Source organism: Pinus tabuliformis, chromosome 8 (genome assembly GCF_031772625.1).
Source record: "Pinus tabuliformis cultivar Carrire ecotype Pingquan chromosome 8, CPIR1, whole genome shotgun sequence".
Taxonomy (NCBI): domain Eukaryota; kingdom Viridiplantae; phylum Streptophyta; class Pinopsida; order Pinales; family Pinaceae; genus Pinus; species Pinus tabuliformis.
This window is the reverse complement of record NC_142294.1, coordinates 799480529-799493348: the sequence shown is the minus strand read 5'-3', so window position 1 is coordinate 799493348 and position 12820 is coordinate 799480529. Positions and strand designations below refer to the sequence as shown.

General features: G+C 39.5%; 1 protein-coding gene across 1 annotated transcript; it reads left to right on the top strand.

Moving 5' to 3' along the window:
- The first annotated feature begins 2609 nt into the window (after nucleotides 1-2609).
- Nucleotides 2610-9279, top strand: LOC149237983 (endochitinase 4-like). The gene is made up of 4 exons (XM_089366898.1): nucleotides 2610-2632; nucleotides 8209-8612; nucleotides 8745-8868; nucleotides 8988-9279. Exons 2-4 carry the CDS (start codon nucleotides 8210-8212, stop codon nucleotides 9277-9279), a joined length of 819 nt encoding a protein of 272 aa, XP_089223024.1. The 5' UTR covers nucleotides 2610-2632; nucleotide 8209.
- Nucleotides 9280-12820: the final 3541 nt, after the last annotated feature.

Below are 12820 nucleotides of genomic sequence, written 5' to 3'. Positions count from 1 at the left end.
GGAATGGAAGAATGACGAAGAAGTGTGGGCACTTATTCGAAAGCTACAACAAGATTCCAGTACTTCTGATACATTTAGCTGGCAAAATGATTCGTTATGGTACAAAGATCGCTTATACCTCTGTAAGAATTCCCAGCTAAAACAAAAGATTCTTATGGAATTGCACACTTCTCCCTTAGGAGGGCACTCAGGATTTTTAAAAACTTACCACAGGGTTAAGAAGGAATTTTTTTGGGATGGCCTTAAATCAGATATTCAAAAGTTTGTGGCAGAATGTTTGGTTTGCCAGCAAAATAAAGTTGAAACAATTAAGACACCGGGTCTATTACAACCTTTATCCATTCCAAGCCAACGTTGGGAGGAGGTTTCAATGGATTTTATCACAGGTTTACCCAAGTCTGAGGGAAAGAGTGTCATCATGGTGGTAGTTGACAGACTTACCAAGTATGCACACTTTTGTGCATTATCACATCCATTTAAAGCCAGTACAGTTTCTACTGCATTTATGGAAACAGTTCAAAAGCTACATGGAAACCCAAAGATTATTGTAAGTGACAGAGATCCCATTTTCACTGGAAATTTTTGGACAGAATTATTTTCTTGTCTTGGTACTCAGTTAGCTCATAGCTCATCTTATCATCCTCAATCTGATGGGCAAACTGAGATAGTAAACAAATGTTTGGAAGGATATCTTCGTTGCTTTGTATCTGATAAACAGACACAATGGGTCAAATGGTTGCCTCTGGCTGAATGGTGGTATAACACTTCCTTCCATACAGCAACAAAAATGACCCCATTTATGGCACTTTATGGGTATCAACCACCATCCATCACATCATATTTAAGAGAAAATTCTAAGGTTCAGGCAGTGGAACATCACATCGAACATCAACAACAAGTCCTCCAACTCTTAAAGGATAACCTCGTGTTGGCACAAAATAGAATGAAACAACAGGCAGATCAACATCGCAGTGAAAGAAGTTTTGATGTAGGTGATTGGGTATTCCTACGGCTACAACCATATAAGCAAATGTCCCTAAAGCAAGCTAAGAAGGATAATAAATTATCACCAAAGTATTATGGTCCGTACAAGGTGTTGCAAAAGATTGGTACTATGGCATACAAATTGGAGCTTCCTGCAGCTTCTCGATTGCACCCAGTTTTCCATGTTTCATGTTTAAAGAAGGTTATAGGTGACAAGCTCCCAATTCAAACAATATTGCCAGAACTTGACGAGGAAGGAAAAATTATATTGGAACCAGAAGCAGTCACAGAAACAAGAACTCGACAGCTACGAAATCGATCAATTTCAGAGTATCTTATCAAGTGGAAGAACTTATCCGCTGAAGATTCCACATGGGAGGATGAAAATTTTATGCAGAAGTATCCAAAACTACTCAAGCGTTGAGGACAACACTTTTTTGAAGGAGAGGGGCATGTTGGGTCCCTATAATACTAGTGATTACCCCATTACTATTGTAGTTATACCCCTTATTTATATTGTTGTGCCCCTATTACCCCCATATTGTTATTTCTGTGCCCCATAGAATCCCTCTATTGTTATTTTTGTGGCTTTATATTATTATTGTTAGGTCGGCTGGATTATATTGTGACTCCTTAGACTCCTATATATAGAAAGGAGGTTTTGTCATTTGTATCATCCAAGAATTGTTCATTTATGTAATGTAAAGGAGGTTTCCCCCTCGAAGAGGCTGAATTCTAAGGCGTTGATCTATCTTTTCTTGAGCTGGTTTCATAACAAGCACGATCTGGTATCTTCGACAGGTATCTAGCATCAAGCATAAACTTGCCACATGGTGTTTCACCAGCCCAAACAAAGTCCAGTCATCAAAGTACACTTCCAGATCCTTGTGAATAAATTCCTTGAACGGAGCAATGACTACGCGCGAAAAAATCGCAGGCGCAATCTTCAATCTGAATGACTTTATAATGTGCTGAAAACATCCCCACTCAGTCGCGAAGGTTGTCTTGCTTCTATCCTCTGACGCGATTTTGATCTGATGGTACCCAGAAAACCCATCAGTGAAGGAATATGCTTCCTGGCCACCTACATTTTCTAACACTTCATCAGTGAAAGGAGTCAGGAAAGTATCATGTACACAAGCATCATTCAACTTCCTGAGATCTACGCATATCCTTATTTCATCCTTATGCTTCTTTTCCTGTACCACCATTGGGGTTACCCAATCAGATTCTTCTACGGGCTCAATGATGTGTGCCGCGAGCATCTTGTTTAGCTCTAAGCAGACCTTCTCCTTATACTTCGGATTGAGACAGTAGGGTCTTTGCTTAACCGGTTTCGCGTCGGGCTTCAATGTGATCTTCATAACACCCAGGTCTCCTATTATCCCTTTTAGATCTGTAAACTTGGTAGGGAACAAATCCTGGTATTTGCAGAGCAATTCAGCGACCTTATCCACCGTCACGTCATCCCAGTAATCTCCAATCTTTGCGATTTGGGCTCTACCTCCATACCAATATTTACCTGTTTCATTTTTAGTGGCACAGTTATATCAAGATTCTCAATCTGTGGTCCCTCAACCTCGCGGTGACCTTCTGTTTCAGGGATGTTAATCTTTCGCGGATCCTCATCTTCTTCTTCATTGGTCACGTTATAGCAATCTAGCATGTGGCTCAGCTGAGTTGTCCAATTAGGTTGAATCAGGTCTAAAGGATCCTGCAGTATCCTAAAGATTGTTGCTTTCACTTCTTGTAGCACCTCGTCAATATAGTCAAACCTATCTTCAAGCTGAATCTCATTATGAATCCTTCGTGCAGAATATTCCATTTACCCGTACCATGGCGGAGCTCTGTTTCCAAGTACCAGTTCATTGGGATGACATCCAAGGTGTGACAGAACAAGTGCACCCATTGAGGTTGGGGCTTCACTCCGTAAGCCTCGGCCCATTTGGCTAAGTGTGTCAGATTGCCCTTCCCGTAATACTTGTCTGTCATTCATACCTTCGGGTTTCCAAATCGTGTTCTCATCATCTTCCTACATTCACGCTAGTCATCAAAGCTACCCTTGTGTGTATCCCACCATCTTGCAGGCATAGCTCGTAGTGCCCAATCCAAAGCCTAGAAGCGCTGCTTCTCTGGTACATCCCTCTCAAATGCATCTAAAAATATATCTACATCATTCAGGCCATCGTAAGTGGGAAGATTTCTTACCTCTGACGACACACAGCGTAGCGACCGGGTCATCATGTTACAACTTAGTTTGGTTACTTCATGTAAATGATTCTGCCAGCGCTCTAATTCTTCATTAGAGTCCGAGGTGTAGGAACTCTTGTGATCCCATGTAATTCGTCTATCCACTATTGGATTCGTCCAATCTTGGTCTCGCGTTGTTAGCTTATAGATATAGTCCAGATCGTCATTTCTCTCATAATCGCAGACTGGTTCAGTATAGCGCGATCCTTCAACAAGATCTAGGGGTACTATTACACATATTGTTTTCTTTTCAAATATCATCTTTCGCTTCTTTAGGTTGATTACCCCGTTCATATCAGTAGCCCAATCAATCCCAAGGAGCGCAGGGTAGGGGTTGTTGTCATCCACAATTTCTATTTCTTCAAATTCATCCAATGCGCTTGCACCTTCAATATCTACAGTTACCCCTTGCAGCCACCCCATGGGGATGATCTTTCGTTGATTTCCCATCCTTAATTGAATCAGAGGCCACTGCAGTGCGGGTCTTCCCATCTGTTCCCAAGTCTGCTTCAGTAGGATGTTCGCGTCTGACTCCAGATCCAAAATAACCTAATCCTTTTCGTATTCTCCTATCTGCACAGTCAACCTCATCTCTCATCCTGTCCTTGTTTTATGTTTACCAATCTTTCGTACCATGCGTGGTTCACCCAGAGTGTTTCTAGCGCATCTATTTATAAGCTCTTGTAACCCCTTCACAACCTTGCTATCACGCAACAACTTCATGCAGGTCTCTAGAAAGGTCATAAGCATAGAAGGGTCCATTTCTTGATCAGGCTTATCCTTGCTCCCTGAGGTGGAGGCCTCAGCAAAGCTCTTCTTTACTTCCATGAACGTTTCACGTACGCGCTCCAAATCAAATTCAGCCTCCTTCGTCGGAGCTTTGCGAACCCATGCGCTATCTTTGAACTGTTTCCCCTCAGCATCCCCTGTTGCAATTCCACTTCGGAGCACTATATTCACATTCGGATCCTCTTCGCGAGGCTCATACCTCATCATCTGCAGGTTCTAAGTTAGCTGAGGTGTTAGTGACCCTTTGTCGCGTATCCTCGCTATCAACGTAAGACAGTCCTCTATTTCATGATCAAACAGAGTGCAGTACTTGCACGACGAACACATTGGGTTAGCACAATCGTGGGCGTAGTGTCCTGGTCCTCTGCAATTGTAGCAGATTAGTTGTCCCCGACCTCTGCCAGGTCCTCCTCCGCCTCACCCTCGTCTGTGTCCCTGAAAGCTTGTTCACGCCATCCCTGCGCTCTGGTCAAGGGGCCACGTTTCTACCTAAACCCTATAGGTGGGTGTTCTGTCCATCATTAATTCATAACTTCTGCAGTTGCGCTCATCATGCCCTACCAACCTGCAGAAGTTGCATAACAGTTGTTGCGGTGTTTGTACAAACTTCTATAGCAAATGACAGTTATCCGTCGTATGTTTTCCTACTACCTGACATATAGTGCACCACAATGCAGGCCCCGCGCTTGGTCCTGCTTGAGCTTCCAGCCTCAAAGGCATCGGTCCTCCTCCTACAATATAGTTCGCAAAGACCAGGAAATGGTCTTTGTCATGCCCCTGACCTTTACATTTCAAGCACCATACCTCTTCGCACACCTCCAGCCGAACTGTTCTGTCCTGCTTCAAACTTTGCATTTCAAGGCAAATATTTTGCAACTGCGCATGGATTTGTTGAAACCCCAAATTTAGATCCTGCATCGGTGTTTCATGCAGTCTCGTTGCAATCTCCAAGGCCTTTGCTTGAGTCGCTATCTTCTTTTGTGACAGCGCAACCCTTAGGTGTGGCAGGAGTGAAGACATGAACCATTTGCAGCGCTATCCATCTGTTAAGTTCATATTAGCTTCATGGATTTTACACTTCAATCTTTGATCTAATTCCCAAGGTGTCTCGACTGGTTTCATCGCGATTTCCTTGAACTCCACAATCGATTGTGCCTTAGATTTAGGCCTACTGAATTATTTATTCAGCGAGGTCTGGATGTCTGCCACTCTATTAGGTTATCATTAGAGTATTTAATGTACCAGGTTAGCGCACGATCCTGCAGAGCACTAACCAGTGTTGCCTTCTTCATGTGATCATCTGTAACGCCCTGAGCCTCCCACACAACTTTCACAATGAACCAAAACTCGTCTGGGTCCTCATTTCCCAAGCCTTTGAACAAAGGCAGCGTGACTAGATTTGCCATGCTGAACTATGGTGGAGGTGGAGGTGGTATGGATGAAGTCACAGGTGATGGTGGTGAAGTTGGAGGTGGTGTGGGTTGAGGTGGCAGTCGCAAGAATCCTTGTCTTATTAATTGAATTTCACTTCGTGGAGAAGCCTGCGCTACTCCCTCTTCGTCACCTAGTGGAGGTGAAATTAATGGACTATATTCAGGGCCCTTTCTCCCTTCGTTCCTATAAGTCTTTCCGCTTCACGTAGCTCCGAACATCAAGGTAGCTGCATAACCCATTTTTCTCACAATAATGTCTTAATCTAGGTATTCAAAGACTTCAAGTACTTACCTCGCAGACCTTTGAAAAAGTGTCGCTCCGCCTTGTTGTAGCTAAGCGAGGTATCGACCACGAATTCAATCACAAATCCTCCTATGATGCGATCGAGCCAATGATCAACAGCGTGGGTGATCTTATCCTCAGAGGCTTCCAATATCTGTACTAACTTCGGGGTCTAAACAATAGGACTATCAAGTCTCGACCTTCCTTGGCTATCCACTAGCTTCGCGATGCACTCGTATAGCTCAATCCGAAAGGAACAGAAAAATATCTCGTGGATCTCTGTATATAGGTACCTGTACAACCACTGTTCCTTTATCAGTTGTAGATTTTTGTTCTCCTGCGCCATGAATTTGTGGATCTTCCTATCCAACTAGTATCTGATCTCTTTCTTAGTTGGATTCTAGTGATACGACATCACACATATCTTATGCATATTTCGGTCATGGCAACAAAACTGTTTGTTGGCTGTGTGGGGCCTGACCCAGGTTCAAAGTTAGTTAGCCAAACAAATCCCTACACCACTGGCCCTTTCGGCATCAGCCCACGAAGCGCGGACCAAAGTCTCACCCGAAGTAGTATGAGGGGATGCTGAAACCAAGTTTCCACACCCTGAGATGGTCATGATGTCAGTTTGTACCCTCTGTTCCTGCTTTCGTGCAGTTCGCTAAGTTCTAGGCTCTGTTAGTCTAGCCCTCTATTCCGCTCTTCAATACCTCCGCAAAGGAGTACGATTGGCCTTCGCGAAATCCTATCCTACAATTCAAGTAATTTCATGTTGCTATGACAGCGTATTGTACAAGTTCCCAAGTTATTTTTAAGTGTTTTATTTATCTTACTAAAGAATCACAGTTAGCACTGTGTAAACAGATATTCTTACTTGCGTTCCATTAACCAACATAATTACATACATTCTCGCGTCAGATAAGCATTGTAAATGAAATCCATACACAATATGACAAGATGCATTAACAGGAAACAAAAACTCAGGGTTTGCAAAATGCTTCTCTTTATTGATATCTTCAGATGATTACAGACTTTGTCCACCCTGCGCATACAACTGTAGGGGTCTGCGCATTCAGCTGTGGACTTCCACCCTAGGCCTCTGTGCACTCAGCTGCAGAGCCTCCACCTACCCTACGACCCGAAACTTAGATTTCTCTAAAGACGTCCTCCTTATCGCTTAAGACTTCTTACTTCTAAAAGCTACTTAGAGCTTACTTACTTAGCTCTTTTTATACAATCCCATGGTCCGCGGACCATGGGTAGATCTTCACAGCCGACTTACACTTTACAAAATAAGGGTGTTTAACCCTATATGACTCATGACACCTTTGCGCTCCGCGACCACAAAATTTGGAGGCTTTACAACTTTATTACAAAATTTAACCCAAAACATGGCTTTTAGCCCCAAAACTATCCTTGGGGGATTCTGTTTCCAACAACACTCTCTTTCCATCTATCCCTTTTCATTCCCTCTCTCTCTCCATTTCTCACTTTCTATGTTTGTCTTCTTCCCTATCTCTCTCCCCCTCTAACTCCATCTCTCTATCCCTCCCTCTCTCCTCCTCTCTACCAATTCCTCTCTCTCGTCCTTCGTCTCTCTCCCTTTCCCTACTATCTCCCCTCTATCTTCCCCTCTCTCTCTCTCTTTATCTCTTCCTCTCTCTCTCTTGCCTTCAATCGTCTCACATCTGCTTCCCTCTCCCTCTCTAACCCTTCTCTACCTCTCTCACTCCTCTCCCTCTCTCTCTCTCTGCATTCCTCCTCTCCCCTCTCCTTGAGTTTATCTCCATCTCTCCCTTGTCACTCCCCATATCTCTCCACCTCTATCACTCTATGTCTTTGTTCTTCTCTACCATATATATTTAGAGTAAGTATATTATGATATATTAATGTATATTATAATATAACAAAATTAATATTGTATTAATCCAAAGTTATTAAATTTAATAATATTCATATTATAATATATGAATATGAATATTAGATTTCATAATAGTAATAATATTTTAATATTAATATTTTTTTTCATGGTATTAATAATAATTTTTCCCATGGTATTTTTCCCATAGGCTTCACCTAAATAAAACTTATTTTTTGAGTGTACCTATAAAGAGGTTTAAGGAGTACATATAAAAAAGGTTTTGTTTTATTTGGCCATAGCCTTGGTATATAATTAGATGTTGATTTCTGATCCTATTTGATATATTTTTATTTATTTACCATACATTTTTATATTTCTTTTATATTTATTTATTTACCATACATCTTTTATAAATGTGATATTTGGCCCATGGTATTAATAATAATTTGTCCTGTGGTATTTGACCCATAGGCTTCATCTAAATAAACTTATTTTTTTAGTTTTTGTAAATATAAAGAAGTTTATGAAGTAATATGAAGCAATGGGACTCGCACTAGTAGATCGGTGATTGCTAGCCCTCATGGCCATCTGGTGCTAAGGATAAGTATGGTGCTATTGTTGGTGGTGGTCGTGAGTGGAAACGTGGGCACCATAATTTCCCAGAGTTTCTTCGATGGCCTTGCGGGCCGTTCGTGTTGCAGCAAGTATGGATATTGCGGGACGACCTCCGATTACTGCGGCAATGGCTGCCAGAGCGGCTCCTGTACAAGCTCAGGTGGAGGATCTCCTAGTACCGGAGATGGAAACGTGGGCACCATAATTTCCCAGAGTTTCTTCGATGGCCTTGCGGGCGGAGCTGCCAGCTCCTGCGAGGGCAACGGATTCTACACTTATGACGCTTTCATTGCAGCTGCCAATGCATATTCTGGATTTGGCACCACCGGTACTAGCGACGACCAGAAGAGAGAGCTCGCTGCCTTCTTCGGTAATGTGATGCACGAAACTGGAGGTATATATTTTGCTCAATTTAAATTTATTTATAATCTGGTTTGGAGGCATATATTTTGCTCAATTAAAATTTATTTATAATCTGGTTTGGAGGTATATATTTTGCTCAATTACCAATTACTTTCGGTGTCAGAACTGTGCTACATCAACGAGATAGATCCTGTAATTCCTTCGTCAAACTACTGTCAGAGTTCCAGCACGTGGCCGTGTGCGAGCGGGAAGAGCTACCATGGGCGTGGGCCCCTCCAACTAAGATGGTGTGTATTGATCCTTCATGTGACTTACTCTTAAAATCACAGTGACATATGTTACTGTAATGACAAAATGTAAGTTGGATTTTGACTGGCTGTAAGTTGGATTTTGTTAATGGATGCAGGAATTACAATTATGAAGCGGCGGGGCAGGACATTGGGTTCGACAGGCTGAACAACCCAGAGAAGGTGGGGCAAGACGCCACCATCTCGTTTAAGACGGCTGTGTGGTTCTGGATGAACAGCGACAGCCATTCTGCCATAACCTCCGAGCAGAGTTTCGGTGGAACAATCAACGCCATAAACGGCGTGGAGTGCAACGGTGGAAACAAAGCGGAGATGAACGATAGAGTGAATTACTACCTGCAATTCTGTAGGCAGTTGGGGGTGGATCCCGGAACTAACATCTCCTGCTAAAAATCTATTTTCATGGCCGCCAAATATATAAGTAAATAGTCGCGATAGAAAATGTGAGTAAGTCTATGCCGAACTGGTGAATAAAAGTTGCACTGCAGCACCTCGGGGCATGCTGGTACATTCCGTTACAATGTTATCTTCATCTTGTTCATCATGTTTAAATTTGTTGTTCAATCTTGGACTCTTTCCGTTTCTATGTATTTTTTTTCGTAAATATACGACAATAAGTTGTCACATAGTTTTAGATCTTACTTCAAATAAATTCACATTTAAAGTTAAAGCATAAAACCGAGTAATGTTTAATATATATTTTCACATATAAAATTAAATATCAATTTATATTGTATAATTTAATTTTTATATTCAAAAATAATAATTTTAAATTATATTTTATATTAATATTAAAAATAGTTATTTGTTATCTATTTTAATAAAAAAATATAGGATGATTTGATCAATTTCATATAAACAATTACTATTATTTTACTAAGTACAACAACAATTTTATAAATGTTATCAAGGTTAGTTTAATAACACATTTCCAAAAATTGAATCTAAATAGCTACTAGGCCAGGAATCTTTACTACTTTTGTAAGTTCCTTTAACATGTTATTTTAAAGAAATTAAAACTGAGACATAATTATATAATATTTAATCTAATATATTTTTATCATTCTAATACATCAATATGAATTATAACCAAGGCAACATAGTTTATTTATTGAACTTTGAAAGGTATGAACTAGCTAGGACATAGTCATACAATATTGCTAATAATCTCATACTTATAATATCTAGACTTTTAAATCAAAATCCTATAATCATACTATATTTCACTTTCCAATTGTATTAAAAACTTCCAATTTTATTGAACCATATTAAAAATAAAATATATTTGAAAATTTAAAGGTTGCAAATTTAAAAATGACAACAAATATATATATATATATATATATGACAACAAATATATAAATATAAATATAAATATAAATATAAATGTAAATAGTAAATCTCACTTTGATATAGCCTCTCATATATGTTTTCTACACTTACTTACTTTGAATAATTAAATAATTAGAAAACATTTTTATATTAAATATTCTCCCATAGAATATACTTGGCTTCTACCTTAATCAATTGTAATGAATGCAATGAGAAAAAACACTAAAAATCCTTAAAATTAAAAAAGTATATCTCACTCAGTCATTTTAATATTATATATGTTAATATTATTTAAAATATGTAAATTTTTATTTTTAATATATATGTAAATTTTTATTTTTAATATATATATATATATTGGTATTAATAATAAATCTATTAAAAAAACAAAAAAACATGAAATGCTAGTTTTTATATAAATATTATTGCCAAAATAAAAGTCTTCATAAGACATTTATAGGGAATTGGTTTTACAATAAGAAAAGTTTTTCAATAAAACTTACTTTATTTACAAAAGTGTGTTTCAATAAAGTTTACTTTATTTACAAAAGTTCTTTTATAATTATGCAGAATTAAAAAAGGTGCTTTATAGAATTGAGCAAAATAGTTCTATACAAAATAGTTTTTACTGATTAATATAGTGTTTCATATAGGTAAGAAGTCAAAAATTTTAAAATAAAGTATTGAGTAGAGTTGTGGAATTCGCGTTGAGATAAATGTTGAGAGACACGTCACTTCGGTGTAAAGACAAAAACAAGTTCATATATTGATTGCCATTTATTTTTTTGAATTATAAGTTATAATTTATTGGTTTAAAATGAAGACCATAAATAAAATAAAAAAAACTTGGACATTGATGATCAAAGAGAAGAATATGGTCATTAGTTCAATTCAATAAAGTTGAAAGGTTTAAAAGTTAAATAAATTACCAATCTAAGTGCTATATTCCTGTATGATGACAATTATAGTAGTGATTTAGTTCATTGATGGTTAATGGTTCTCAAACCATCGTTACATAATAACAGATGAAAATTAGGTAGGATTACCAGGACTGTTGCCCTTAGTCGGAATAAGTGTGACCATATAAAATTGTGTGCTTATGTTTCATCCACATTTTCCTTTTTTATTATGTTTGTTTTCGCAAATGTACGTCTCTTTACACGGCGTAGATAAGGATATTAAGCCACTTAAAACAAGGCTTTACCGTAGAAGAGTTGTTTCGCTAAACCCTTATCCGCCATTCATGTAATCTTTTTATTTTTTAATGGAGTTAGGGAGTTTTTTTAATGGGCGAGGCTAATTCTCAGCCTTTTTTTTTAATCACATATACATATCAGACCGAAACTGATAATGGTCACATCCACATGCATCACATCAAACCTGAATCGTCAAATCACTGTAGCGCAACAGCACGATGGAGGTTCGAACGGGGGCGGGGAGCGAGATAGCCAACTGGAGTTCGGAGTTATTGTGGCCGACTCATTGTTTTAGCGAAGGTCTCCACGACCTATGGAGGGGAAAACCATGGAGCATGTTGTGATCATGAATTTTGTTTTTCCGCTTCGGATAATGCAAATCTGTGACTTGGGTTCGGCATTGTCAATAGTCGGCCAAGAGGGAGTAGGGCCGTATGTAATTCGGTATAGGGTGTTGGAGTCCCTTTCCAACTTCAACGGCCCCTGTGATCGGGTATGCAAATCTAATTTTTATAGTAAAGAAAAGACTTCAATGGGCCCTTGTGATCGAGTATGCAAATCTATTCTTTATCAGTGAAGAAAAGAAGTGAGAAACCCAACCCTTATTGTAACATCTATATTTTTTTTTTTTTAAACACTAATAAAACAAGTTATTGGACTAATTAAATCATGTAAGGGTTAATGAATTTGGCCCGGGTCATAATCCAACATCTTTAAGGTTTTCCGGAGTTTGCACTACGCACTTAATTCACGGGTCTGTTAGTGGTGACATAGGGTGGACACCACAGAAAGACACTCCTTGTTGGACTCCACGTAATTCATGTTACACTACCTACATTTATGTCGCCTGAGCGGAATTACCTCAGGGTAACCCACCTCATTAAGGCGAGAGAGCCCCGAGGCCCTCCTCTGTCATCGTCGTCCCTTCCCTGCTGGCCACACAACTCGACATTGATGAACCTTAAATCAGTCGTTCGGAAGAGTCTTGAATTGATGCAGATGGCACAATCTCCGCCCTTGGATCTAGACCGATCTACGGTCTTGGTTATTCAGGGTTGGCGGAATATGATAAGATTTCCCTGCAACGATGAAAGGTTCATTTGACTGATGTTTTCGGCTCTATCGTTCTGAGGCAGAAAGCGTAACCTGTTCATGATCCGCCATCCTCGAATCGTTCATCCTTCAGGGATTGGAAAACCTTAACTATTAGCTTAGGAGCTTTTGTTTAACTTCTTTACGATGAACCTATGCGTATATGATGGGCGGCCGATGAGGGTTCTTACTACTGCCCTTGCGCAGGTGCCTTTGCCATGGAATGGATTCGCATTTCACGGGGAGCAGTCGGCTTCGCGTGGTAGCAGGAGCTAATGTCTAAACCTTTACGTGTTTAAGTTGATATTCCT